Raw genomic sequence first — 24,610 nt, forward strand, 5'->3', positions numbered from 1 at the left:
AATAAGACGGAGGCAGAGATGCAAAAATGCACAGGGACCGCTACACGCATTCGTTTCCTCCCTAATAGCCACCCGCGGCCGTTCCCTCTTATTTCCCGCCTCCTGCCATCTTCACCCTTGTCCTCCAACAATCCTTCCCCACAATGCCAACATGCAGACGCAAACGTGTCGTCCTCACAGAACCATCCGAGGCTCTTCTCCAGGCTGCAAAGTCCAACCCTAACAAGGAGGTCTATTATCTACAGCAAACTGGCGAGATATTTGAAACTTATGAGTTTGTCAAACCTTTTCTTTTTTCAATGTCTCCTACAACTATGTTCTCCTCAGGGCCTACGCTGCGAGGATGTCATTTTACAGGCTTAAGCAGTTCCAGTGCGAGGTCACAGGAAAGAGCGGCCTTGACTACTTCCAGGCGCTTGAAAGCGAACAACAGGAGGCACAGACTATGCACTCCAGGTTCCCTGAGCCTCTGAAAGCCGCTGTCCTCAAGGCTGTCCAATGGCGTGCGTCTTTTATCAGCTCTGTTGACCTCGAAGAACGTTGATCATATTTGTCATTTGTAGAGGTCGTAGGTCGACTAGACCACCTCGTAGAAGCTGTCTTTGACCGGTTCAAGGACCGCTATTTTGTGGATGAGAGTAAGTTGGTCCGTTAACGTCAATTTACCCTAGCACTCATCCCATCCTTTCACGCGACGTCAGAGGTGTTCGTTGACGCGCAAGGCGACAAGTTCGTGCACTATATCTTAAGGTCTCTACCCCTGTAACTGACATGTATCTCGCCAGGTTCTACGCGAAAGTCGTGCAAGTGCATCCCCCGAAGACCAAGAGTGACGATGTCGATGTCCCAGCCGAAAATCAAGCCTCATCTTCATCAGTGACATCTCCACCTCACGGAATTGTTGATGATGACGCAGTTCAAATCCACAAGGTTGGTGGAGACTTGAAGATCCCAGCGAAGGAAGCATTGGTCCGCGATGACCCCCTTAAGTACTCCTACAAGGTCCAGATACTTGAAGAGCAACACGAGAAAAGTCACGAGAAAGGAAAGGCTGCATCGAAAGACAAAGCCAAGTGGAGCGGTAGCTTCATGGATGTGCAGTGCAGTGTCATGAGGTTTGTGACCCCATTAACCCAACTTGAACAAAACTGACCAGGTCTTGTAGCCGCGATCGTCTTGCCTTCTCGAAGTCTATTCTTCGTCGCTTTATCCGCGACTGTGTTGATCGTGATGCTGCCGTCGCCTCGCCATGGACGGTAAAACCGGTCATCGCGAAGCACTATGGTGTCGACTCCGTGATGCCAGAGGAAACACGCAAAGGTGTGGAAGACATCAAACGCGGTGAGATTGATAAGCGCAAAAAGATATGGGAGGACAAGGAAGGGCCACCAACCAAGAAGCAGAAGAAGATGACTGCTGCTCAGGAAGAAAGAGGTAACGTCGCTCTATCCTGGATAATACTCAGTGCTGATTACTGTAACAGTGAAAGCCTTGGCTGTTGCAGCTGAAAAGCGAGAGCGCGAAGCACGCGAAAAGGCAGAGCGTCAACAAAAGGCAAAAGAAGAGGCTGAGCGTCTGGCTGCAGAGAAGAAGAAAAAGAAACCCATTCGCTACCCTACTGAAGATCTGGATGTTCGGCTTAACGACAAGGAGAAGAAAGCAGGTTTGAAGGTCAAAAAGCCAACACCAAGTAAATTGGGAGTTCCGTTTGGCGAGAATCAGGGTACTTTTGAAGCATTTTTAACGTCATGGAATTTTCTGGTCATTTATGGGTGAGTGAACAATCTCAAAGTGCTACATATGAACATCTAACAGTCTACCGCAGACAACCTCTCCACTTGTCAACATTCACGATGGATGAGTTTGAACATGCTTTGCGGCATTCCCTCATAGACCCGCCTTGTGCACTACTAGGAGAGATTCACTCAACGCTCATTTACAACCTACGCACAGTGCCATTTACTCGGCATAGTGCTGTCCTATCGTTACTGCGTCTCCAAGATACACTGGAAGAAGAGCACCGAGTGCTCGGTGTCTCAATCGATGAGTTAGCTGGTGCCATGGCTGACGTGGGGAACAACTGGGAACGGATTCCCTTACGGCACAATGAGATGCGAGACGGGTGGGAGGAGGCTCTTCTAGGATGCCTGAAAGATGTAGAGTGATTTCAGTCTATTGTTCATATTCGATGCTCATTTTTAATAGCACGCCACACTCGACAACTTTCCTCGCCTACGAGAAGTCTTGACAAGATTACTCTTTGCCCCGGAACCGCATGCAGAAGTTTCGTCTTCATCTTCAAGCTCTCGTGTTTCAAGTCCTGCTGCAAACAACCTAACTGTTCAATCCTCACCCAGCGAGCGTTACTATACGCTGCCTCCTGCCGACAGGATTGATATCCTTACCTTGATGTGCAATCTCGCTGTATCAAGCAAGGCAGTTCATTCCCATATGGAGTCATGCGAAGAGCAGTTAACTGCCCTTCGCAAGGAGAAAATAGAGATTGGCCGCCAGAAGAAGCAGTAGTGAGTTCGCGTTGGCGCACAGTGATATTTCCATTTAACGTACTTTTTTAGTACTGAGGAAATGAATTCCCTTGCCGGGGAAACGGAGGTGAAGGAGCCCGGAACCAATGGTACCGTTCCAGACGAAGATACCACGATGCACGAATCCAGTGACCTTTCGGACGTTCCTTCAGAAGATGGCTCGGAGACCGCATCTACTTCTAGTGCTCGCCAAAAGAGATCAGCGCGTCAGAAAGATCTTCGTCAGAAAGCCCACACTCAGGCACACGCGAAACAACGAGAGCTTGCTCGTGCTCAAGCAGCCTCTGCGAAACAAGCACTGGCAGAACATCGCAGACTTGATGAAGAGGTCAATAAGCTTGAGCGTCGATTAGAGGCGATTGAACGAGAGTTCAGGAAGCTGCTTGGTGCGGTGCGAATCAAACCATTGGGAAAGGACCGGTTCCATAATCGGATTTGGTGGTTTGACGGCATGGGATCTGCTTCTTTGCTGGGCAGTGGAGGCGTTGTCCAGTACGGAACTGGTCGAATCTTTATACAGGGCCCGAGCGAGATGGATTTGGAGTTGATGTTAAAGAAAGAGGATGATGACTATGACGCTAGGAGGCTTGAAGAAGAAGGGCCAGAGGGAATGTTGGCACCATCCGAGTGGGCACAGTATGCTGAGCCTGAAGAGGTAATCTTTATCTATCATTTTGTTGATCGCCGTTGATTGTTTGGCTTTGCAGCTCGACGAGTTCCTTGCTTGGTTAAACCCTAAGGGTGTCCGGGAACTAGCCCTGAAGAATTCATTCATAAAGTGGTGGAGTCATATCGCTCCTGGCATGCGCAAACGGATCTCTGTAGGTACTAGAGATCTCGACAACCATCGCTGTCTAATCATTATGAACAGGATCTCAACATCAGTGCAAAGCTTCCTGAAGCCAGACGCAGCACCCGAACTAAACCTTCTGGTCACGACGTCTCTCGCGAGCCTTACATGATGTGGACAAATCGAAGAGCTGTTAACTCAGTGTAATGTACGTATGTGCCGTTCTGTAAACATTTCCATTCCTTGCGGCGGTGTTATGCCCTTCAACCTTTGCCATCAAATAAGCACATACTAACTCGGGAAAGACATCTCGATGAAAATAATAAAGCGAGTGTAAAATATATATTTACCAACTAAATATGGAATAGTATATTTGAGATTGAGGGCAAATAAAAGTAGCACACTACACATCACACAATAACTTTAGTCTTTTACTCTTTACTATGGTGATCGCCAAAGGGCTCGGCCGTTATGGTTTCATCTAGAAACGACAATAAAATTTCCTGTAGGCCGCAATTGCTTCCTGACTATCTATTCCGTCAGCCTTCGCCCGGATCTCCTATTGAACCTTAGATTACTGTTCAATAGTATTTTCCGAACAACCGCGCACGCGACCTTTAAAACTTTGTGCCCTTGTCATTGGACACATACCAAACAGTATCCTAGATTCAGATATGACATCCTACACATCGCGTGCAGGAGTACCCTTCACTTCTAGCTCTGTGGATAGTTCTACAGGCAGCATGAGGGGCGTTATCGCTTCATGTGCGTACTAAAATTGTTCCTACTGATCTACAGTTAGTCTTACTCCAAATGCAGACCGTCGCTCCCAATTTTTTGCCAGTTCAAATATACCATATAACGCTCATTTTTCTGACGAGGGGTCGGATGAAGAGGCTCGCGTTGGAGAAGATGACGAGGAAGGCGAGTTAGTTCCAATGCCCAGGGATGACACGACAGAGTTCTGGGACTGGGACGAAACGTCGCGTCCAGTCTTACAACGTGCACGAACTTTTATTCCCCAACGGCCTATCGAGACACGAGAAATCACTGCTACTAGCGGAAGTCAACTCGCTCGACCAACCAGTGATGAAGCTGCTCCTTTACTGCAAGCATCTCCCGCATCTAATCAAGTCAGTTATGGGGGATCTGATTCAGACGTGTACGTCGGTGGAGAGTCACATGGCCCAACAGATCGGTCTATACTACGGCGCAAGTCGTCAGGTACCCTGAGGAAACCACATAACTACGGAGGACAAAGTACCTACGGGCAGACAGTAGGTGTTGTTGTTCGATCGTAGATATCTCTGCTAATTCCGATTGATCGCTCAGTTATTCAACAGCATCGCGATATTATTGGGCATTGGAATGTTATCCGAGCCCCTAGCCTTCGCATATGCTGGTTGGATCGGTGGAACGGCTCTCATTGTATTTATGGGCTTCTTGAATTGCTATACGTCAGTCGAACTCGCACTAGTGAACTATGTTCTCCTACTCATCGCACAGCAACAGTGCTAAGATTCTTGCTGGTATCATCTTGGAAGACCCTCGCTTGAGGTCATACGCCGATATTGGTCGCAAGGCGTTTGGTCCAAAGTCAATTGCCTTGACCACGATTATGTTTTGTCTTGAGCTTTTTGCCGTCAGGTCAGCGTGTTTTCTGAATGACTTGATCATATTGCTCATGTTTCTTTAGCGTTGCTTTCGTCACTCTAGCCGCTGACTCCATGCACGAAATCATGCCAGCGTATTCTTCAAACACGTTCAAAATTGCGTCCATAGTCGTGTAAGCGTTACTTCCTGATACTGTCAACACAATTCTCATGGTTCTTTGACCATTTGAACGATAGATTGGCGCCGCTGGTTTTTCTACCGCTCTCTATACTCTCTTATACCTCGATATTTGGCATCTGTTCGACGCTCCTTATCATTGCTGTCATTTTCATAGATGGCTTTTCTAAGCCGGATGCTCCTGGTAGCCTCTGGAGTCCGGCCGTGACGTCATGGGGGACTGGCTCCATGACAGAGCTTGGAATTGCCTTTGGCTTGCTTATGGCTGGCGTACTGTCTAATCTTTCATACGGTTCCCGAGACATGTCGCTCATCGTCAATGTTTTAGTTCTCTGGCCATGCTGTAATACCATCGCTGGCCCGTGATATGGTTGATCCTTCCGAGTTTGATAATATGATCAACTGGGCATTCGTGAGTAGATTTGCTACAGGTTTCTTTTTTAACTTGTTGTTCACCATTTCCCAATCTCAATAGATCGTTACCACATTCATCTATGGGATCATCGGTTATGCTGGGTATTTGATGTTTGGACGGAACGTGAGCGACGAAGTGAGCTTTTATGATCTCAACCTTTGGATGACAACCCGTGACGTTGACGACGCATTTAGGTCAGCAAGGACCTCATGAACACTCCTGGTTATACCTCATGGATCAATGAAATCGCACTATGGACGTTGGTGTCAACCCCTATGTGAGTTTTGGAAATTGTCCACCTTTCCTAACACTGACACTTTTGTCAACAGCACCAAGTTTCCTCTCAGCACGCGGCCAGTGAGTGATACGCACTTGTCCTAGAGGACTGAACATTGATGTGCTTCCGTCTAGCTTAACGTCATCCTCGAAATCATGCTCGGTATAGATAATCATGCACCATTGCAGGGCGGTATCAAACCCCAGCTGGACACTCAACTTTCTACCGCTCATCGGCTTTTTAATCGTGTATTCTTCATTGTCGAGCGCATATCTGTCCCCGCGCTGTCTATTTTGGTGTCGATCCTCGTTCCAGAGTTTAGCTCCCTTATGGCCTTCCTCGGTTCATTCTCGGCCTTCATGATCTGCGTCATTGGTCCTATATCGGCCAAAATTGCCCTTGAGGGAAGGTGTAGTTTGGTTGATGCTTCATTCCTCGCAATAGCCACCGTGATGGCAACTTGGGGTACACTCGCTGCATTTTGGACAGCGTGAAATTCTCGTTGGTTTCGGAGAAATACAGACGGAAATCCTTTTGGCAATTCATTAGTGCGCTTTGAGTCTCAAACTTCATTTTTTTCCACTTGCGTTTCTCGATATATCACGCAGATACGTACTATACATCGTCGTCCAGTTGCATCACATCCATCGACATCATATTAAGCGAGTAATGTACAATGTACACGCATATTGGAAAGTCATCATTTGACCTGCACAGTATGCGAAATGACCTTGCTGAGCTCTACAAATAATCAAATAAATCGATGATGATCTAAAAGTCGCAGCAAATGGAAACTCACGTGGAAGCTTGATATGCTCTTGAATGACGATCGATTCAATCTGATTGTCAGGGTTTGGCGGTATGCTGACCACGCCAGTGGATGAATCAAACGTCCATCGTTGTTTTGCGACCCATGCCTCTAGCTCTGGTCCTATAAAAATATGAAAAGCTGAACGGAAGCGACACGTGGTTCATAGCAAACCTGATAGATCCACATAGGTTCCCAACCTCTCGCTGTTGATCCGCGTGAAAGTAGCCCTTACTGATCGCGCGGCGACTTCCCGGATGGCATCTTCGAACCCTGCACACTCCACTGTATAATTCTCTCTTATGACCTCCAACTCATCGGACCGGTACAGTACCCAAAACGCGGAGAAACGGCACTGGTGAAGAAGGTTGTAGAGATTCATGAGAAGCGGTAAAAGCGTAGGCAATGGGTCGGGCTCGTCGAGCGCAGAATTTGGTGGCCGGTCATCGAGGAGAGATATGCAGAGGTTGAAGTCTGGAAAAGGCTCTGCTGTAAGAGCTTTGAGTAGGATATTAATGACAACGTCAGGATTGAAAAGGTCAGGGTTGAATTGGTAGCTGCGACCAAGGTATCGATATTTGAGCTTCCAAGATGAATCACATAGAACTTACAGCTTCAATATAGCCAGGTTAGCAAGGCAGTCATACTCCTCACTGCGGATCTGGTGGTAGAGGTAATCCTCGAGAATGCCGACATTTGATGGGTTGTAACGGTCTGGGATTGCATATGAATGCCAGATCGATTGTGAAGAATTTATGATTACCCACCGACACCGGATACCAAATTTTCAATCAGCTCTGTCCGCGAAGGAGGCGAAAGCCACGCTGCTGTTGCTGCCATCGCCGCGTTGTTTTTGAAGGATATGTATATTAGTGGAAGAGCAAAAACTAAAAAATTGATGGACCCCAGACACCGGGACTTCGTTTAACATCCTAACCCTATGTACAGCGCTGCACAGTGTCACAGTACTTGAGGTCCCCCCATCCTTTGAGCACGTCTCACAACAACACATTTTTTCTTTGGATCGTATTTAACCATTACTTTCTAATACATAAACTACTATATGTATTGAAATCACTGGCGACACGTCCTGATATAGCATATGCAATTCAGAGACTTAGCTCGTTCACATTGAAATCTTAGAATGACCCATTGGTCCCGGTCAGCGCTTCAGCAGCGAAACGAGTATTAAGATACCTAGCTGGAACACGAAATCTTGGGATAAAATACCAAGGACAAAATTCTACAAACGTCAAGATGATCAGATTTGAGGGATGGGCAGACGCAAATTAGGTTAATGTCGATATCTGGATATGTCTTCAAATTAAGCGAAGGAGCTATTACCTGGAGTTCCAAGAAGCAGAATGCTGTTTCGCTGTCGTCAACAGAAGCAGAATATACAGCAACGGCACATGCAGCGAGAGAAGCGGCATGGCTTAGAATTGGTTCAAAATGAACCAACGATCCTATGATATGGAGACAACATGGCAGCATTAGCAATCGCGCGCGTCGATATCACGCGAAATCAAAACGTTTTGATGTGAAAAGTCAATAAGATTCGCGAAGGGGTGGAGACGTACGAACAATCAGAGGACATGGTTCGTGCGTCGACTAGTCATTACGAATGCCAAGATGTATGAACTGTAAGTTCACGTTCCCGCTAACGTAGTACCTGGGCCGCTAGCGATGGTTTCTCCTATACCGATGCCGTGTGTCTGTCATGATCAAACATACAGGTATGTACTCGCGAAGGCTAGACCCTAATAGAATAACGGAAAAAGCCGATTCTGCTCCTATGTACTGTATCGTTATGATACTGCTCGGAACCTACTAAGTTACAATACTTTGAACTCGGATCAACTCAAAACTGACTCTAGTTAACATAGCAAGTCTCTCTACATACACTAACCTTTTCTAAAACATGACTGCAGGACCAGATTCGCACTAGCCCAAAGAACATTTTTCAGGGGTTGGCCAAATTTTGACCAGTCGAAAAGTTGGACCTAGGGATTGGCTCGTGCAAATCACTTCGTAATGTCCTAAATACAATGTCTGTGGCGTTAAATGCCTATTATACTGTAAGTCGTTCTCTGAGCGAATATTTGAAATGAAAGATTGATACTTTGCAGATTCAGAGCCGATGACACTCATCCTTCGTTCGTACCTTGCGCGCAGACTCCCTATTTGTCATCCCGTGCTTTCGTTTCGGCTCCCTCGGTCTTCGTATCGGTTCGTTACATGCTTTGGCTAGTGCAATCTTTCCAAAAAAACTCGAGTCCGTAATCAATCCCTGGACTATCCCAAACTGTGCTGCTCAATGAGCAGGTAAAGTTGTGATGATGCGACACTAAAATGTCTATGCACGTCGCGCGTCAGCCTTCGCCTGGATCTCCTGTTGAACCTTAGTTCAATAGTATTTTCCGAACAACCGCACGCGCCCTTTAAAACTGTGCCCTTGTCATTGGACACATACCAAACAGTATCCTAGATTCAGATATGACATCCTACACATCGCGTGCTGGAGTACCCTTCACTTCTAGCTCTGTGGATAGTTCTACAGGCAGCATGGGGGGCATTATCGTTTCATGTGCGTACTAAAATTGTCTTCTACTGATCTACAGTCAGACTTACTCCAAATGCAGACCGTCGCTCCCAATTTTTTGCCAGTTCAAATATACCATATAACGCTCATTTTTCTGACGAGGGGTCGGATGAAGAGGCTTGCATTGGAGAAGAGGACGAGGAAGGCGAGTTAGTTCCAATACCCATGGATGATATGACAGAGTTCTGGGACTGGGACGAAACGTCGCGTCCAGTCTTACAACGTGCACGAACCTTTATCCCCCAACGGCCTATTGAGACACGAGAAATCACTGCTACTAGCGGAAGTCAACTCGCTCGACCAACCAGTGATGAAGCTGCTCCTTTACTGCAAGCATCTCCCACATCTAATCAAGTCAGTTATGGGGGATCTGATTCAGACACGTACGTCGAGTCACATGGCCCAACAGATCGATCTATACTACGGCGCAAGTCGTCAGGTACCCTGAGGAAACCACATAACTACGGAGGACAAAGTACCTACGGGCAGACAGTAGGTTGTTATTCGATCGTAAATATCTCTGCTCATTCCGATTGGTCGCTCAGTTATTCAACAGCATCGCGATATTATTGGGCATTGGAGTACTATCTGAGCCCCTAGCCTTCGCATATGCTGGTTGGATTGGTGGAACGGCTCTCATTGTATTTATGGGCTTCTTAAATTGCTATACGTCAGTCGAACTCGCACCAGTTAACTATATTCTCCCACTCATCGCACGCAACAGTGCTAAGATTCTTGCTGGTATCATCTTGGAAGACCCTCGCTTGAGGTCATACGCCGACATTGGTCGTAAGGCGTTTGGTCCAAAGTCAACTGTCCTGACCACAATTATGTTTTGTCTTGAGCTTTTTGCCGTCAGGTCAGCGTGTTTTCTGAATGACTTGATCATATTGCTCATGTTTCTTTAGCGTTGCTTTCGTCACTCTAGCCGCTGACTCCATGCACGAAATCATGCCAGCGTATTCTTCAAACACGTTCAAAATGGCGTCCATAGTCGTGTAAGCGTTACTTCATGATGCTGTCAACACAATTCTCATGGTTCTTTGACCATTTGAACGATAGATTGGCGCCGCTGGTTTTTCTACCGCTTTCTATGCTCTCTTATACCTCTATATTTGGCATCTGTTCGACGCTCCTTATCGTTGTGGTCGTTTTCATAGATGGCTTTTCTAAGCCGGATGCTCCTGGTAGTCTCTGGAGTCCGGCCGTGACGTCATGGGGGACTGGCTCCATGACAGAGCTTGGAATTGCTTTTGGCTTGTTTATGGCTGGCGTATGTCTCATCTTCCATACGGTTCCTGAAACATGTCGCTCATCGTCGATGTTTTAGTTCTCTGGCCATGCTGTAATACCATCGCTGGCCCGTGATATGGTTGATCCTTCCGAGTTTGATAATATGATTAACTGGGCATTCGTGAGTAGATTTGCTACGGTATCTTTTTTAACTTATTGTTCACCATTTTCCGATCTCAATAGATCGTTACCACATTCATCTATGGGATCATTGGTTATGCTGGGTATTTTATGTTTGGACGGAACGTGAGCGACGAAGTGAGCTTTTATGATCTCAACCTTTGGATGACAACCCGTGACGTTGACGACTAGTGTACGGTCAATTTGGAACTGTCCGAGATTCACAGGGTAAATTTACAATGCGCCCAGAGGCCTTCAAATTCACCACTGTGAATTACCGTAAATTAACATGTCTGTAAATTAACGCTATTTTACAGGTGAATCAGGTCAAATGTACTGTGAATTACAGTGAATTAGGTGAGTTATTCAACTTTCCACTCGTCCCAAGCATAAGGGTCAGGGACAGACGGAGACAAGGTTTTTGCGGCCTTCTTTGTTGGTGCGGAACCCAGCTGTAAAGGTTATTTTCCGACTGAATCAAGCAGTTCACGTAGGTAGGGTGCACGCAAATCAATACCGCTGGACGCTGCAAGCACGAACGAATCTTTTTCCGCTGTCCTAAACTCTGAAAGAGCAGCTGGACCGTCCAACCAATCTGCGCCGTCATCAAACTCCTCTGAGTCCGAGTCCGAGTCCACTGTCCTTGCTTCAGGTGGAGGAGGCATTCGACCAGCGGGAGGCAAATCTTCAGCAGAACGCTTGCCAAGGATAGTGGATTCCATATCACGCCACTTGACGAGAGGTTTGTATGGTGTTTTTAGTTTCTGTGTAGTCAGTATGAGACTGAGAACTTAACACGCGAAAAAATGTTACTCACATTAGAATCAAAACGATGCCAATGATTGTCGGATTTTAATATGATCTTGAAGAGTACCAATTTCCTGCCTACTTCGGCGCGGAGAGTTGAGCCAATTAATCGTTGACATGGTGCGTTCATCGACCTTTGTTATGCTGACCCATGCGCACTTCGAGTTCATGGTTCACTGCGCCGATGGGACCATAATCCTGGATCTTTTCATCATCCAAAGCGAAAAAATCGAAGCCATACTGTGGGATCGAAGGGTTTGCATAAGGAATGGTTTCGGGGAGATTTCAGATTCACCACGGAGACGCCCGATTGGCAAACGCCAAATTCACCCAAATTTACACCCCCAAAATGCCCTTCTGAGATTCACATGCTGATTAACGCTAATTTACAGGTGTAAATTTACGCCTGTAAATTTACACCCCTCTATTTGACCGCACACTATTGACGACGCATTTAGGTCAGCAAGGACCTCATGAACACTCCTGGTTATACCTCATGGATCAATGAAATCGCACTGTGGACGTTGGTGTCAACCCCTATGTGAGTTCAGAAGTTGCCCACCTTTCCTAACACTGACACTTTTGTCAACAGCACCAAGTTTCCTCTCAGCACGCGGCCAGTGAGTGATACGCACTTGTCCTAGAGAACTGAACACTGATGAGCTTCCGTCTAGCTCAATGTGATCCTCGAAGTCATGCTCGGTATAGATAATCATGCACCATTGCAGGGCTGTATCAAACCCCAGTTGGACACTCAACTTTCTAACCCTCATCGGCTTTTTAATCGTGTATTCTTCATTGTCGAGCGCATATCTGTCCCTGCGCTGACTATTTTGGTGTCGATCCTCGTTCCAGAGTTTAGCTCCCTTATGTCCTTCCTCGGTTCATTCTCGGCCTTCATGATCTGCGTCATTGGTCCTATATCGGCCAAAATTGCCCTTGAGGGAAGGTGTAGTTTGGTTGATGCTTCGTTCCTCGCAATAGCCACTGTGATGGCAACTTGGGGTACGCTCGCTACATTTTGGACAGCGTGAAATTCTCTGGTTTCGGAGACATGCAGACGGATACCCTTTTTGGTAATTCATCAGTGCCCTTTGAATCTCAAACTTTCCCTTGCGTTTCTCGATGTATCACGCAGATACGCCGGTCCTTTAGCCACCCCTACTCCTTGAGCCACCTCAGGCATTTGTTCATTTTTTCGTGTCAACACTAAATAATACATTAGAGATGAGGCCTAGGTCTCACCCAAGGTTGTTATAGTAATTTATGTTTACAATGTTGTGTATCGTAGTATAAATTGGTTGTTTTTGCCTACCTTTGCAAATTCTATTAAGGCCATGGTATAGACCCATTGATTTGTTTTAGGAGAATCAGGCTGATAGCATATGAAATATATACTTCAAACATCATTTCACCCTGCAACAGATATCTTTGTTTGTGCTACAGAGTACATAGAAGCGAAACAGACTTTGTGATTAGCGAGCGTGTCACGGCGTGTGGCGCTCAAAGTTGACATCTAAATCTAGGGTTGGACTAGGGAACTCGAAGATAACGGTGTTGTCAATGATCTTGGTACAACACACTCGCATCGTCGTCGATAGCTCTCGATGTTTTTTTCTAGCATTTAAATGTATATTGAAGTATGACTATCTATTACGATTTTCGAAAAACTGACCTGCTGTACAATGGGAAAATGTGGTGGCTAAAGGAACGGTCCTACATCGTCGTCCAGTTGCATTAGCAAGGCAGCCATTACTCCTCATTGCGGATCTGGTGGTAGAGTCCTCGAGAATACTGACATTTGATGGGTTGTAACGGTCTGGGATTGCGTATGAACGCCAGATCGATTGTGAAGAATTTAGAATTACCCACCAAACACCGGATACCGGATTTTCAATAAGCTCTATCCATGAAGGAGGCGCAAGCCACGCTGCTGTTGATGCCATCGCCGCGTTGTTTTTGAAGGATATGTGTAGTGGAAGAGCAAAAACTAAAAAGTTGATGGACCCCAGACACCGGGACTTCGTTTAATGATTGATCCATGAGTCCTTTTCAATAGTAGCATCGTCTGTGCAGGTACGTAGTACCACCAAACTGAAGACTGACATTTTATTCACCCAGCAACTTTTTAGTTGCTGATGGCAGCCGAAGACAATTGTTCGATGAACGGGCCTAACGGAGACACCCTGCAAACTGATGTCGTTGTGTCAAATGAGAGCTCAGACGAAGGGGTCGAGGAAACAACTTCAAACCATCATCTTCCGAACGGGCGCATGCAGTCTACGCCTGTTCCAGATGCACCAACGCCGAAGACAGACAGATCAAGGCCACAATATGCAGTAAAGTACATTCTGAGCGGACACACTATGGCAATATCCTCCCTCAAGTTCAGTCCAGACGGCACCATGCTTGCTTCATCAGGTGCGCCTCTTTGCCCCACTAAATAATTGCGCGCTGTCGACCCTGAAATCTTTGGAAGCAAGCCGCGGACAAACTCGTGAAGTTGTGGGATGCATACTCAGGAGAAATACTGAGAACTTTCGAAGGCCATACTGAGGGTGTTAATGATGTCGCCTGGTCCAACGATGGGGAACTTCTTGCTTCCGCATCGGATGATAAAAGTATTATACTTTGGAGCTTAGAGACGGTGCGCTGCCTCTATTTCGGTCCTGCCCGCCATTAAATCTTTTATTTCAGAATTCTGCTGTGAAAACCCTACTGGGGCACACCAATTTCGTCTTTTGCGTCAACTTCAATCCCCGATCTAATCTTATGGTCACCGGAGGATATGATGAAACTGTTCGCGTCTGGGATGTAGCAAGAGGTCCGTCGATTTCACTTACGCATTGAATATCAGCCGAACGATTATTAGGGAAATCCTTGAAAATTCTTCCTGCCCACTCTGATCCTGTGACTGCTGTCAGTTTTAATCACGACGGAACGCTTATAGTATCCTGCGCGATGGATGGACTGATGTAAGTACATCAGGCTATTGCAAGGTATTTCCCTGACGAAATGTAGACGAATTTGGGATGCTGATTCCGGACAGTGTTTGAAGACTATTGTTGATGACGATAACCCCATATGGTGAATGCTTTTCGTCATGCTTTCGTGTGGTATTGACTCGGTGCTCTCAGTTCACATGTCAAATTCTCTCCCAACTCGAAATTTATCCTATCAGCAACCCAGGACTCGACAATCAGGCTTTGGGACTACCAGAAGACACGTTGCGTCAAAACGTACACTGGTCACACTAACAGGACATATTGTCTGTTCACTTGCTTCAGCACCACTCAGGGATTATACGTAGTGAGTGGTAGCGAGGACGCAAAGATATATATGGGACTTGCAGAGTCGCGAAGTGCTACAGGTTCTCGAGGGCCATAGAGGTACATTTCTTTAGTTCCACTGTGTTCAATAGCTGATGTGGTTTGCGCAGATGCTGTCTTAGCAATTGCGGTAAGAAAAGCCTCGGTATAAGCTTGTCATAGACTGAAATTACCACTCAGACTCATCCTATTCGTAACATCATGGCTTCTGCTTCAATGGAGAAAGACTTGACTATTAGGTTGTGGTATGACGAATGAGTTGACTCGTTCCAAATGTGCAGTTTAACAAAGACACCGGATCTCATTAATATTGAAAACAAGAATAGTCGACTTGGGCGGCCACAGCATGTTTTAGCAAAAATATTACTAATCTCAGCAAAGATGTGGGCTCAGCAGAATTTTTTGGGGAAGGATGGTGACGTGCTTGCTGTAAGTATAGCCTGTCGGCAGTGCACTTGACACTACCACAATTAGGCGGGCTGTGGTCCAGTGGCGTGTATGGGGTTGTATGAGGCTATTTAAACTCCGCTCCGTAGTATATAAGCACATTACTCATCTAGTGTCATTAACGTTAGCATCTCACCAACACTCACAACCTCCTCATACTCTCAGCTTCAGGTTAGTCCTTGATCGCTTGCTTCTACATGTATGTGAGACTGATGATGAGTTTACAGGATGCAGATTTTTGTCAAGACCCTCACCGGCAAGACCATCACGTTAGAGGTCGAGTCTTCTGACACCATTGATAACGTTAAGGCCAAGATCCAAGACAAAGAGGGGTGCGTATGCCATCTCAAAGATCGAGACTAGCAGCTGACCGTCGTGTCGCAGTATTCCTCCCGACCAGCAGCGTCTTATCTTCGCTGGCAAGCAACTTGAAGATGGTCGTACGCTGTCGGATTACAACATCCAGAAGGAGTCCACCCTTCACCTAGTCTTGCGTCTCCGCGGAGGCATGCAGATCTTCGTCAAAACCCTCACGGGTAAGACCATCACGTTGGAAGTCGAATCTTCCGACACCATCGACAACGTAAAGGCCAAGATTCAGGATAAGGAAGGCATTCCTCCTGATCAACAACGCCTCATCTTTGCTGGAAAGCAGTTGGAAGACGGCCGCACACTCTCAGATTACAACATCCAGAAGGAATCCACCCTTCACCTCGTACTGCGTCTCCGTGGAGGCATGCAAATCTTCGTCAAGACCCTCACGGGTAAGACCATCACGTTGGAAGTCGAGTCTTCCGACACCATCGACAACGTAAAGGCCAAGATTCAGGACAAGGAGGGCATTCCTCCTGACCAGCAACGCCTCATCTTTGCTGGGAAGCAGTTGGAAGATGGCCGCACACTCTCAGATTATAACATTCAGAAGGAGTCCACCCTTCACCTCGTACTGCGTCTCCGTGGAGGCATGCAAATCTTCGTCAAGACCCTCACGGGTAAGACTATCACTTTGGAGGTGGAATCATCCGACACCATCGACAATGTGAAGGCGAAGATTCAGGACAAGGAGGGCATTCCTCCTGACCAGCAACGCCTCATCTTTGCTGGAAAGCAGTTGGAAGATGGTCGTACGCTTTCGGATTACAACATCCAGAAGGAGTCTACGCTTCACTTGGTCTTACGTCTGCGCGGAGGCATGCAAATCTTCGTTAAGACCCTCACGGGGAAAACCATCACCTTGGAGGTTGAGTCATCTGATACTATCGACAATGTGAAGGCAAAGATTCAGGACAAAGAAGGCATTCCTCCTGACCAGCAACGCCTTATCTTCGCGGGAAAGCAGTTGGAAGACGGTCGTACACTCTCTGATTATAACATTCAGAAGGAGAGCACCCTTCACCTTGTTCTACGTCTTCGTGGTGGTTGTTAGTTTGGGCGTTGTCGTGGCATCCCTGTAATTACGGATATTGATTGTACCATTACCCTTCCCATGATACTTCGAATGTATACATGTTTCCTGCAGTGGAATTCGACGATTTGCAGAACCTCCACCTGGAGTCAGCATTCCTGGATGCACCCCATAACATAATGTAAAACCAAATGTACTACGGTGAAGATGGGGAAACGGCAGGGGCCTTTCTACGCCTTTTCCTCGTCCTGGTCGAGGCAATGTTTTGGGCCGCATTGGTCATTCCTACACTTTGTTCTTCGCACTTATCATCCTGAGAATCACGTTTCCGTTTCTGCCCTGGCAATTGAGCAGTGCTCGAGGAAGTATCTAATGACTCGGCCTTGGTTTTTTGCGAAGGTCGGGTGGAGGTTTCTGGATTTGAATTCTTTTTCTTCTTGACGCTCAGAGGATTGGGCCCCTTTGGGCCCTTCCTTTTCTTTGGCACTGGTTTATCCCGGGGTACGGTCGCAAGCTCTGGGGCAGACGGACGAAGCGATTGTTCCTCAGTCTAGCAGCAACATTAAATTTAGACGTGATTGTATTTCGAGAGATCCTACCAGCTCCTTGGCTTTCAGCGTAGCTTCGCTCGGTGGCTCGAGTACCATGACCGCGCGATTTATATGAATTACAGGTACCGCAGGTATGATGCGCAGTCCATTTCGCAGGGATTGCGATTGCGTAGCGACCACATACCGGTGCTTGTTGGTATCCCCTTGATGAGCAGGTACAGTGATCAGATCCTGTGAGGGACCATAGGGATGGGATGGTGCGCACCTACTACGCCCGAGAGGCATTCGTCTCCAGGGATAGCCTCTCGATGGTTGCATTTTCGGCGTTCAAACGTCTTTGCGAGGTCAACGGCAGGTTGCCGCGCTTTTCCTTGGAGATACAGCTCGTGCATACAGCATTGCGTGATCACTGAAAATACACTTGTCAGACGTTTAGCAAACGACATTGCGGGCGTGCGAGAAGACTCACTTGGTTTCACATTTCCCTGTAGTACGGTAGAAAACTGTTTGATGAGATCTAGCTTTGCATCTATAGCTATTTGGCACATTTCCGAGTCCACTGTGGAAGGACTTAGGGTGATGCAAACTGTTTGTCACACTATGGACATACCGAGAATCTGATAAGGCTGTCTGAATCCAAAAGACATGGAATACAGATGCATTAGTTTGCGGTATGTCTTGGCCCGCTTTTGACGCATCGTTGTTCGGTCTGCTGTTGCAAGCAGAGGACAGTATCATGCATTTGCACCATATTGATCTTGGATTGTTGTTTGGTGTTGTTGTCTTCCAAAGGGAGTCGTAGCCGCCAACTTGAAGCGTTTGGCGCGTGGATAGTAATGAAGATGGTGCGCACCCTTTCGTTGTTGGGCTTCCTTCTCTCGTGGTCAAGGCAAGTCCAATAGCTTTGTCTCTAATACTGCACTTATTGTCCTCTCTAGTATCACCTTTGCCGTAGAATTACACGGGTACATACAATGGAATAAGCTGTGTCCTGGTGAGTCCTCCGTACCGACTGCGTGGCATGCACCTCACATCGCAGTAATCAGACTACGGGGCGCTTGCATCTGCTAAGGTCCTTCTTGATGCAGGAAAGATGTCAGGACGCGTCACACACAATGGAAACTTTTCAATGTAAGGCTGTGTTTCTCTAGAGCACGTTTCCATCTTCACCTCGAACTTGCACAGACTAGATGTCCCCCCAGGGACATATGTTCTCTCCGTACTATCCCATGATTATTCGTTTGACCATGTAAGCCCTCCCTCTGTGTTTTCGGGCGGTGCTCATGAGACCCACCTAGGTTCGAATAGATGTCTCTCCTTCCGAGACTCTGCCAGAAGTCCGACCGTACATATTCGGCACTCCTCTGCTTACGACGACCTCCTTTAACCTTCCATATCCAATCGTGCTGACCCCCCGTCACAAGAACAGATACTTCTCGCCTCACGAATCCTTCAATCTCCTGGGGATGTTCCAGAGCCCAATGATGATGATCATGGTATTGACTGGCGTGATGATGCTTGCAATGCCCTATATCGTGGTGAGCTTATGTGTGTATGATTTGTTTCCCGCCCTCATGATGGTGCAGAAACAATTGGACCCGGAAACACTCGACGGACTGAAAGGACACTCGACGGCTGCGAGTATAGAGAAGTCTATCCAGAATGGCGATCCCAGAGGGTACGTATCCATTGTATGCAATCCACGAGTTGACATGCCTATATACAATAGGCTATCTGCTCTTCTCTCTGCTGGTGAAGAAACTAAAGCAAGCACGCCTGTCGCAAAGTCCAATACAGGCCCCTCAACGCTTCAACAACGGAAAGGTGGTAAAGGCAATAAACGCCGATGACATATACTCCTACATTTCTTTCATAGAAGGGGAGAAGTGGCTGTGGTTGAAATATAATGTATTACATGCGTGAAACTACGTCGGGTGTGGTGATCTGGGCCGTGAGCTAGACCGAGATGGCGGGATACCACCGGCCTTCCTGATTCCGGGGTAATCGAAGACACAACGAAGCACCGTATTTCTGTGAAGATTATAGAGCCTGAGACTTGACAGTTAAACTGAGCAGACCTCTGTTTGAACCGAGCAACTATTGCTTGAGGATTCTGTAAGGAGACATGGGATGACTCCATGCTCAAGCTGAGGAGGAAAACTAAGTCTCATCAAGTCGACTGGCAAAAAAGGAACCACTCACTGGTCGTCAGAAGTGGATGTAACTTCTAAAACATACATATTATCGTTCGCGCTGTGTTCCTCATTGGCGCTAGCGCCAGGTGCCACAGACACCTTGACGCCTGTTACAGCCATGTGACTAGAAGTGCTCTGAACCGTTGGTGTGTCTCCCTTTGCTGGATCATGATTTAACACAAGGACATGCTCGTCAGGATGACGCGACAAGAGGATCAAAGGTGAGTCGTCCGCATAGCGATATTCTATGCTTGCATGCGCGAGGGAGTTGGAACTAAGACCAGAGCTGTGCTGAAAAGACGAATGAGACACCAAGAGGTAGTAGGGTGGTTCCGTAGAAGTCGTCATGTACGTTGTCCTAAGTCATAACTGCAGTGTTGGACGATAGTTTTACGTAATACACTTGGCAAGACACTTTGTGCATGTCATAGTAGTTGAATGCGAAAACCATCACTTCGAGCGCGAGCTTGGATCTCTGACATCTGCTATGCGCTCCTTGTCCTTGTTACTGGTTGTTTCTTTGCCATATCATGTGCCTTGTTGTTGTCGCAGGCCATCAGAACTTCACCTATCAGGTCTTGGACAAACGACTGGGATGCTGTAATCATTGCAGCAACATACTTGCTTGTGGTAAGCTTTGTTTACAAAATGTAGGTAGCTTCTCATGATAGCGCTGTTCAATTGTCTGTAGTGCATCATATCCATCGCCCTCTGTGTGAAACGGCGAATTGCAGTGCGTCGCCGATTGCAGAGGATTGCGAAGACGCACTATTCGATCGTTAGGAAGGAAGTTCCTCAGGTGCGTAAAATTATTAAGTTTTAAGATGTAGGCATGTGCTCTAAATATCCGTAAAGCCCGTTCATGAGTATATTTCACAAGAATTTGCGCGTTCTTGCTTGGTGGCATATGAATCACAGCCACGCAACACAGTCCACAGTGGGTGGGGTAGACCAGGTAAGCATGGGATCATGTTCTCTGATCATTGGTTTCCGAACGTACGGCAGGAACTAGACTTAGCGGTATTCGTTTTCGACGCGCTCTTCTTGATACGATCGCGGAAATTGGTGGGCAACACTACTTCTGCACATTATGTAGTTTTGATCTGGTCAGACGCTCGAGCACGTCTCATTATACCTAGTCATCCAAATTTGAAACCCCATGCACGCATGCTGCATCATTTCAGGTTTCTTCTACCACTCCTGCCAAAGGATGAAGATGGCCTCTCGGAATTGCATTACTACGATTCAGCCATACAACTTGCGCGAACGGTAGACAGGGAACCAACGGAAGAAGAATATCAGCGGGGAATGGACGCTGTTGCTTCCATTTTACAGATGTGCGTGTCATCCCAGTGTTTGTTTAGAAACGTTGTACTGACTATTGCAAACAGGTTGTGGGAGTGCAGGTCGGAGATGCTGGAAGAGTCCAGGATGCAAACGAATAGCGTGATTTCATGAAAGCCTCGTCTTAGATGACACACAATCGGTCCATATCCGCCAACTCCTTATCCTTGTACTCTATCGCATGGAGCGTCCGGCGCTGGACATTTTTAGAACATCTCCGTATTTAAATAGCATGTACGCAAGTAATTCCAAGCATATCCACCTGCCACATGCTACCTAATTTATTCCAACGGTAATAAACCTTCATAGGACAGTCGCCATCAATGAGAGACATTCATGAATGGTCCAGAGTAGAAGTATGAATCCTTGCCGTCATCTCATGTATCACTGATTTTTCTAAGGTTTAGTATGGTCTCCTAGGCGGGGGCCTTGCGCCTCTCATAGCGAGCTTTAACACGTAGTTGCGGTCCTTCGCAGTATTACTGATGCTCGTTTCTGTCATATACCTGCGTACTGTTGGTAAATTTCCGCGTAAATGATGTACATGTTTCGTGACAGCAGGACAGTGCAGAGCGCAATTAGGCTCCCCGCTGCATATAATGAGATTTCGACTCGTCCATTAAAGACTACTCCTGTACAAGTAATATATGTAAAATAATGTATATGATTTCTCGTCACTAGTATCTGGTTGATCCGTGATCTAAAATACGCTTTCAATGCAGTCCATTAGCATACACCTCTTGCCAACTCTTCCGCTTACTCCATGCTGTCCAGTATGACACAACTTTTTCCGGAGTTGGCTTACCCAGCTCTTTCTCGATAGCACGTATACCATCCTTGCTCGAGTCTGCTCCACCAGCAACGAAGACAATGCGCGCCAGCCAGGCCGCAAGATGGAAGTCATCTTCACCGGGTTTGTCGCCTCCAAGGAAACCGCCCTCCGGAAGCATGTCAGGGAGTTCTTCCAGAATGAAGGCCTTCAATGTGTCCCAGTGAGCCCTAGAAAACTCGAAGAAACTGTTCTTGACGTTCTCTGGTGCCTTGGATTGGTAGATCGACAGAACCTTGCCATTCTCAGCGATCTTCGTGTGGTAAAACTCCCGGTAGTCAGCGCTCTGGGAGGTTGCTGAGTGCTTTTCTAGTGCGCTTTGACCTAAGGCAGATAAGATAAGCTAGATACAGGGGTAACTCTGCAGTACTTACGGTTTTGGATGAACGTCATAGAAAATCCAGACGCTTTGCTTCGCAGTTCGTCCTCGTGACGCTGAAGTCAAAATTGTCAATAAGACATACCCCGTCTGATTGGAATGTGTCATACAGCTGACACCATGAGGAAATTCGGGTCGTACTGCTCTTCATGAATTTTGTGGATGAAGTCAGTCCCCGGGGCGACAGCGACACGGTTACTAGCGTGGGCCACAAGGTACGATGTCACATCAGCAGTACTGGTGTATGCCAAGTGTTGGTAATGTCCCTCGGGGATTCTGGTAGAGCGATAAGCGGTCAATATTTCTGTGGGGTGAAGACTTACGATCTTCAGGAAGGCAGGAGCAAAATTCTCACCCTCCGCGAGGTTCATGACCTTCTTCTCGATATCCTCTTGGTCGTATCCCAGCTCAATCCTGGGATAGAATCAGCGTTGCTTGGACGTGGCGCATCAGGAAAGCCGAGACTCACAAGGCAAGCTCTGGCACGGAAGCCCAGACGGAAGGACCAAATGTGTAGAGGATGGGGTTTGACATTTGTCAATATGAAGGATAAAATATCGGAATGATATGATATGGGAGAAAGCCAGGTACTGAGGACGCTGAGGAATAGTCTCCTGTCGCCGCCGGTCGGCCTGACACGTGACAGACAGGCAGGTAACAAGTTACAGTAGTGACTAGGACTGTAAGCTGGGTCTGGTTCAATATCTGACCAAAACACTGCTGGAGCAGGGCGCCGAGCATTGGCGCTGACAGGCTAAGTTATCAAGGGTTAGGCTGCATCACGGCGGTGCAACGTGGGTTCGCCTCAGTTTGTAGTCCGGCGAACCCAAACTCCTGCAGAACCGACCGTCATCCGAAGCCTTCGAGCTACTTCACCTGTAGCTACTGCACTCGCGAGGCCACAGGAGATTAGAACTTATTCAAACATGCCGATGTCCCGTGTTGGTTACGCAGTGGTCAGGGACTCTGCCATTCGTCATATGAGGTGTTTGCTCCTAAACCGCACGTCCCGCTGAGTATAAAACCAAAAGCCGTTACGATTACATTGCCAAATCTACTCCAAGCGGACCAAAATGTATTTAGAAAGCAAAAATCTGTAAAATGACGTTAGCAGATGGGACATCGGCGTTTGAGAGTGGCTTAATTACCTGGTCCTCCAACTTGCTGATTGTGCGAGGAGTAGAGTAATTGAGCTCTGCAAGATGTTTTCTATAAAGCGTTTGTTAATATGTTGCTCAAATTCAAATACCAATTCCACTTACTTCATGGCGGTGATCATCGGTGGTGGACCTGCGTGAGAACCATCAGCTACTTTTAACGTGTAAGAATGAACACCTGACTCACCGCACATAAGGACCTTGATATCGTGATTTGACGAAGGTATGTGTTTCTCGATCTGGTCCTTGGTTACAAAACCTGAACCACCATTCCAACCCTGCGGAGGATTGTTGAGTACATAGTAAATCTGGAAACGCTCGGGGTGGGCAGCAGCAAGAGCATCGAGCTCCTTTTTAAGAAGAATATCCTCAAAGTTGACGTTGGCGTAGATGAGGCTGAGCTTAGTCTTGTCTTCGGCATTCTTTAAGGCAGCACGGATGATCTGCAACATGGGCGTAATGCCGGTACCGCCCGCAATCATACCAATCTCGCGCGACAGCGTGGGGGTATACTTGAAAGCACCCTTCGGGCCACGAATGCGGACCTTGTCGCCAATCTTAAGAAGAGAGATGTAACGCGAAATGTTGCCCTTTTCATATGACTGCAGCCCGAATAAGAATGGCTAGTCAAGTCCTAAGTGGAAACGGCGACTTACTTTGATGAGAAGGTCGAAGTGGCCGAGGTCATCATCGCTGCTAGTCGGGGTATAGCTACGCATAATGTCCTTTCCGTTTATCTCTGCAGAAACCGAAATGTGCTGCCCAATGGGCAGGCCAAGGACATCCTGCGGGTGAGGCAGGGCAAACCGGTAGCTAAGCGGCCACAGCGGTCATTCAATGGTTAGCATGAAGGACAAACAATTGAACGCACATGGCGGTATTGGGCGAGATGTCGATCTTTTCTTTAAGTGAGAATTCTTGCCAAACCTGGGGGTTCAGTACTGGCTTGCGTTCTGTATTAGAAATGCGTTAGCGGAAAGACGGTGGCGAAGAGTATGAAACGGTCATTCAGACCACGAACGCACTCGACGAAGGGCCGAACTTGACGAAGATGAACACGCTGCTCGCCACCGCCAGTGCCAAAGCGATCACTTGCGTGTATGAACTGTCGATTCCGAACGCCATTGGGGTGCCGTTGGTATGGTCAGAGGACTGAGTGGTATTGAGTTTTGGTTCTAATCCGATAAGTATAAGTCGTGAGACGTCGTAACCAGCTTCTCTTAGCTTTGTTCGCAGCCAATGAAAGCTAAGTACAAGGACAGCTAACGTCGAAAGGAAAGAGACGGCGAACAGAGCTTGTTGGCGGTTCATGTTTCGATGGTTTCATAAGCACCACGTCAACACCACGTACGTACTAATCAAAACCTCCGAGTTTCAGTCTATCACGGTTAAGTATGGGGCTCCGGAAACGCTTAAGCAGACTTCTGTCCTCACACGAACTGCGCTTAGGTGGTTCCTCTGTGCACAAGTTACCAGTCTCGCATCAATATACTCAATGCTTGGCTGTGTCTGTTATCTTCGAGCA

At 47.2% G+C, this 24,610-nt stretch overlaps 13 protein-coding genes across 13 annotated transcripts; 7 read left to right on the forward strand and 6 right to left on the reverse strand.

The window, feature by feature from the left end:
• The first annotated feature begins 59 nt into the window (after positions 1-59).
• F5147DRAFT_668627 (chromatin remodeling complex protein) lies at positions 60-3,694 on the forward strand. The gene is made up of 12 exons (XM_041435369.1): positions 60-274; positions 328-503; positions 564-638; positions 702-729; positions 786-1,115; positions 1,166-1,434; positions 1,484-1,772; positions 1,826-2,156; positions 2,206-2,525; positions 2,577-3,201; positions 3,254-3,367; positions 3,418-3,694. Exons 1-12 carry the CDS (start codon positions 144-146, stop codon positions 3,541-3,543), a joined length of 2,814 nt encoding a protein of 937 aa, XP_041298296.1. The 5' UTR covers positions 60-143; the 3' UTR covers positions 3,544-3,694.
• A 316-nt stretch (positions 3,695-4,010) lies between these two features.
• F5147DRAFT_767928 (transmembrane amino acid transporter protein-domain-containing protein) lies at positions 4,011-6,313 on the forward strand (the record flags this gene model as incomplete). Its single annotated transcript, XM_041440919.1, has 11 exons — positions 4,011-4,101; positions 4,156-4,613; positions 4,669-4,793; positions 4,849-4,983; positions 5,033-5,122; positions 5,187-5,397; positions 5,456-5,539; positions 5,603-5,677; positions 5,737-5,819; positions 5,872-5,899; positions 5,954-6,313. The coding sequence occupies 11 exons, from the start codon at positions 4,011-4,013 to the stop codon at positions 6,311-6,313; spliced, it is 1,740 nt and encodes a 579-aa protein (XP_041298297.1).
• A 206-nt stretch (positions 6,314-6,519) lies between these two features.
• Positions 6,520-7,467, reverse strand: F5147DRAFT_767929 (ARM repeat-containing protein; the record flags this gene model as incomplete). Its single annotated transcript, XM_041440920.1, has 5 exons — positions 6,520-6,560; positions 6,619-6,750; positions 6,802-7,184; positions 7,239-7,341; positions 7,395-7,467. 5 exons carry the CDS (start codon positions 7,465-7,467, stop codon positions 6,520-6,522), a joined length of 732 nt encoding a protein of 243 aa, XP_041298298.1.
• Positions 7,468-9,403: 1,936 nt separating this feature from the next.
• F5147DRAFT_626773 (transmembrane amino acid transporter protein-domain-containing protein) lies at positions 9,404-12,483 on the forward strand (the record flags this gene model as incomplete). Its single annotated transcript, XM_041432700.1, has 10 exons — positions 9,404-9,721; positions 9,775-9,899; positions 9,954-10,088; positions 10,138-10,227; positions 10,292-10,502; positions 10,560-10,643; positions 10,706-10,780; positions 11,908-11,990; positions 12,042-12,069; positions 12,124-12,483. The coding sequence occupies 10 exons, from the start codon at positions 9,404-9,406 to the stop codon at positions 12,481-12,483; spliced, it is 1,509 nt and encodes a 502-aa protein (XP_041298299.1).
• A 357-nt stretch (positions 12,484-12,840) lies between these two features.
• On the reverse strand, positions 12,841-13,426 carry F5147DRAFT_248087 (uncharacterized protein). Its single transcript, XM_041428824.1, has one exon. The coding sequence runs from the start codon at positions 13,393-13,395 to the stop codon at positions 13,096-13,098; it is 300 nt and encodes a 99-aa protein (XP_041298300.1). The 5' UTR covers positions 13,396-13,426; the 3' UTR covers positions 12,841-13,095.
• Positions 13,427-13,481: 55 nt separating this feature from the next.
• F5147DRAFT_668641 (WD40 repeat-containing protein) lies at positions 13,482-15,340 on the forward strand. The gene is made up of 9 exons (XM_041435370.1): positions 13,482-13,525; positions 13,582-13,870; positions 13,933-14,096; positions 14,147-14,273; positions 14,322-14,424; positions 14,471-14,536; positions 14,587-14,758; positions 14,802-14,852; positions 14,959-15,340. The coding sequence occupies exons 2-8, from the start codon at positions 13,588-13,590 to the stop codon at positions 14,850-14,852; spliced, it is 966 nt and encodes a 321-aa protein (XP_041298301.1). The 5' UTR covers positions 13,482-13,525; positions 13,582-13,587; the 3' UTR covers positions 14,959-15,340.
• Positions 15,341-15,609: 269 nt separating this feature from the next.
• F5147DRAFT_668642 (polyubiquitin) lies at positions 15,610-16,657 on the forward strand. The gene has a single exon (XM_041435371.1). It carries the CDS (start codon positions 15,734-15,736, stop codon positions 16,649-16,651), a length of 918 nt encoding a protein of 305 aa, XP_041298302.1. The 5' UTR covers positions 15,610-15,733; the 3' UTR covers positions 16,652-16,657.
• A 115-nt stretch (positions 16,658-16,772) lies between these two features.
• Positions 16,773-17,924, reverse strand: F5147DRAFT_668648 (Fcf1-domain-containing protein). Its single transcript, XM_041435372.1, has 5 exons — positions 17,792-17,924; positions 17,651-17,740; positions 17,447-17,590; positions 17,230-17,384; positions 16,773-17,180 (listed from the first exon to the last, which is right to left on the reverse strand). The coding sequence occupies exons 1-5, from the start codon at positions 17,877-17,879 to the stop codon at positions 16,827-16,829; spliced, it is 831 nt and encodes a 276-aa protein (XP_041298303.1). The 5' UTR covers positions 17,880-17,924; the 3' UTR covers positions 16,773-16,826.
• Positions 17,925-18,017: 93 nt separating this feature from the next.
• On the forward strand, positions 18,018-19,031 carry F5147DRAFT_742549 (uncharacterized protein; the record flags this gene model as incomplete). Its single annotated transcript, XM_041439549.1, has 7 exons — positions 18,018-18,064; positions 18,120-18,175; positions 18,228-18,312; positions 18,367-18,430; positions 18,480-18,719; positions 18,768-18,859; positions 18,911-19,031. The coding sequence occupies 7 exons, from the start codon at positions 18,018-18,020 to the stop codon at positions 19,029-19,031; spliced, it is 705 nt and encodes a 234-aa protein (XP_041298304.1).
• A 132-nt stretch (positions 19,032-19,163) lies between these two features.
• F5147DRAFT_248396 (uncharacterized protein) lies at positions 19,164-19,751 on the reverse strand. The gene has a single exon (XM_041428825.1). It carries the CDS (start codon positions 19,722-19,724, stop codon positions 19,380-19,382), a length of 345 nt encoding a protein of 114 aa, XP_041298305.1. The 5' UTR covers positions 19,725-19,751; the 3' UTR covers positions 19,164-19,379.
• Positions 19,752-19,780: 29 nt separating this feature from the next.
• Positions 19,781-21,044, forward strand: F5147DRAFT_668658 (uncharacterized protein). Its single transcript, XM_041435373.1, has 6 exons — positions 19,781-20,006; positions 20,068-20,175; positions 20,232-20,331; positions 20,382-20,441; positions 20,488-20,713; positions 20,768-21,044. Exons 1-6 carry the CDS (start codon positions 19,815-19,817, stop codon positions 20,832-20,834), a joined length of 753 nt encoding a protein of 250 aa, XP_041298306.1. The 5' UTR covers positions 19,781-19,814; the 3' UTR covers positions 20,835-21,044.
• Positions 21,045-21,354: 310 nt separating this feature from the next.
• Positions 21,355-22,502, reverse strand: F5147DRAFT_750526 (uncharacterized protein). The gene is made up of 5 exons (XM_041440161.1): positions 22,398-22,502; positions 22,252-22,342; positions 22,039-22,194; positions 21,924-21,984; positions 21,355-21,873 (listed from the first exon to the last, which is right to left on the reverse strand). Exons 1-5 carry the CDS (start codon positions 22,460-22,462, stop codon positions 21,434-21,436), a joined length of 813 nt encoding a protein of 270 aa, XP_041298307.1. The 5' UTR covers positions 22,463-22,502; the 3' UTR covers positions 21,355-21,433.
• A 336-nt stretch (positions 22,503-22,838) lies between these two features.
• F5147DRAFT_668663 (NADH-cytochrome b5 reductase) lies at positions 22,839-24,573 on the reverse strand. The gene is made up of 7 exons (XM_041435374.1): positions 24,111-24,573; positions 23,957-24,038; positions 23,742-23,898; positions 23,273-23,687; positions 23,191-23,218; positions 23,077-23,137; positions 22,839-23,022 (listed from the first exon to the last, which is right to left on the reverse strand). Exons 1-7 carry the CDS (start codon positions 24,394-24,396, stop codon positions 23,008-23,010), a joined length of 1,044 nt encoding a protein of 347 aa, XP_041298308.1. The 5' UTR covers positions 24,397-24,573; the 3' UTR covers positions 22,839-23,007.
• Between the last annotated feature and the right edge of the window lie 37 nt (positions 24,574-24,610).

The sequence above is a fragment of the Suillus discolor genome (assembly GCF_016758755.1).
Source record: "Suillus discolor strain FC423 chromosome Unknown F5147scaffold_4, whole genome shotgun sequence".
NCBI classification, from domain to species: Eukaryota; Fungi; Basidiomycota; class Agaricomycetes; order Boletales; family Suillaceae; genus Suillus; species Suillus discolor.

What these genes read in the sequence shown, in the direction of transcription:
- F5147DRAFT_668627 (XM_041435369.1), top strand. Translation starts at nt 144, where the DNA reads ATGCCAACATGCAGACGCAAACGTGTCGTCCTCACAGAACCATCCGAG. An exon ending in AGTATGCTGAGCCTGAAGAG is followed by an intron (nt 3,202 to 3,253) that starts GTAATCTTTATC and finishes TTGGCTTTGCAG; the next exon opens with CTCGACGAGTTCCTTGCTTG. An exon ending in GCATGCGCAAACGGATCTCT is followed by an intron (nt 3,368 to 3,417) that starts GTAGGTACTAGA and finishes CATTATGAACAG; the next exon opens with GATCTCAACATCAGTGCAAA.
- F5147DRAFT_248087 (XM_041428824.1), bottom strand. Translation starts at nt 13,395, where the DNA reads ATGGCATCAACAGCAGCGTGGCTTGCGCCTCCTTCATGGATAGAGCTT.
- F5147DRAFT_668641 (XM_041435370.1), top strand. Translation starts at nt 13,588, where the DNA reads ATGGCAGCCGAAGACAATTGTTCGATGAACGGGCCTAACGGAGACACC. An exon ending in CGTCTGGGATGTAGCAAGAG is followed by an intron (nt 14,274 to 14,321) that starts GTCCGTCGATTT and finishes AACGATTATTAG; the next exon opens with GGAAATCCTTGAAAATTCTT. An exon ending in CCACTCAGGGATTATACGTA is followed by an intron (nt 14,759 to 14,801) that starts GTGAGTGGTAGC and finishes TGGGACTTGCAG; the next exon opens with AGTCGCGAAGTGCTACAGGT.
- F5147DRAFT_668642 (XM_041435371.1), top strand. Translation starts at nt 15,734, where the DNA reads ATGCAGATCTTCGTCAAAACCCTCACGGGTAAGACCATCACGTTGGAA.
- F5147DRAFT_668648 (XM_041435372.1), bottom strand. Translation starts at nt 17,879, where the DNA reads ATGCGTCAAAAGCGGGCCAAGACATACCGCAAACTAATGCATCTGTAT. An exon ending in ACAGGGAAATGTGAAACCAA is followed by an intron (nt 17,591 to 17,650) that starts GTGAGTCTTCTC and finishes GTGTATTTTCAG; the next exon opens with TGATCACGCAATGCTGTATG. An exon ending in CGCTGAAAGCCAAGGAGCTG is followed by an intron (nt 17,181 to 17,229) that starts GTAGGATCTCTC and finishes TGTTGCTGCTAG; the next exon opens with ACTGAGGAACAATCGCTTCG.
- F5147DRAFT_248396 (XM_041428825.1), bottom strand. Translation starts at nt 19,724, where the DNA reads ATGACGACTTCTACGGAACCACCCTACTACCTCTTGGTGTCTCATTCG.
- F5147DRAFT_668658 (XM_041435373.1), top strand. Translation starts at nt 19,815, where the DNA reads ATGCGAAAACCATCACTTCGAGCGCGAGCTTGGATCTCTGACATCTGC. An exon ending in TTAGGAAGGAAGTTCCTCAG is followed by an intron (nt 20,176 to 20,231) that starts GTGCGTAAAATT and finishes ATATCCGTAAAG; the next exon opens with CCCGTTCATGAGTATATTTC. An exon ending in GTTGCTTCCATTTTACAGAT is followed by an intron (nt 20,714 to 20,767) that starts GTGCGTGTCATC and finishes TATTGCAAACAG; the next exon opens with GTTGTGGGAGTGCAGGTCGG.
- F5147DRAFT_750526 (XM_041440161.1), bottom strand. Translation starts at nt 22,462, where the DNA reads ATGTCAAACCCCATCCTCTACACATTTGGTCCTTCCGTCTGGGCTTCC. An exon ending in TCCGTGCCAGAGCTTGCCTT is followed by an intron (nt 22,343 to 22,397) that starts GTGAGTCTCGGC and finishes ATTCTATCCCAG; the next exon opens with GATTGAGCTGGGATACGACC. An exon ending in TATGACGTTCATCCAAAACC is followed by an intron (nt 21,874 to 21,923) that starts GTAAGTACTGCA and finishes TATCTGCCTTAG; the next exon opens with GTCAAAGCGCACTAGAAAAG.
- F5147DRAFT_668663 (XM_041435374.1), bottom strand. Translation starts at nt 24,396, where the DNA reads ATGAACCGCCAACAAGCTCTGTTCGCCGTCTCTTTCCTTTCGACGTTA. An exon ending in ATCTCGCCCAATACCGCCAT is followed by an intron (nt 23,899 to 23,956) that starts GTGCGTTCAATT and finishes GTGGCCGCTTAG; the next exon opens with CTACCGGTTTGCCCTGCCTC. An exon ending in ACTTCGACCTTCTCATCAAA is followed by an intron (nt 23,688 to 23,741) that starts GTAAGTCGCCGT and finishes TTCGGGCTGCAG; the next exon opens with TCATATGAAAAGGGCAACAT.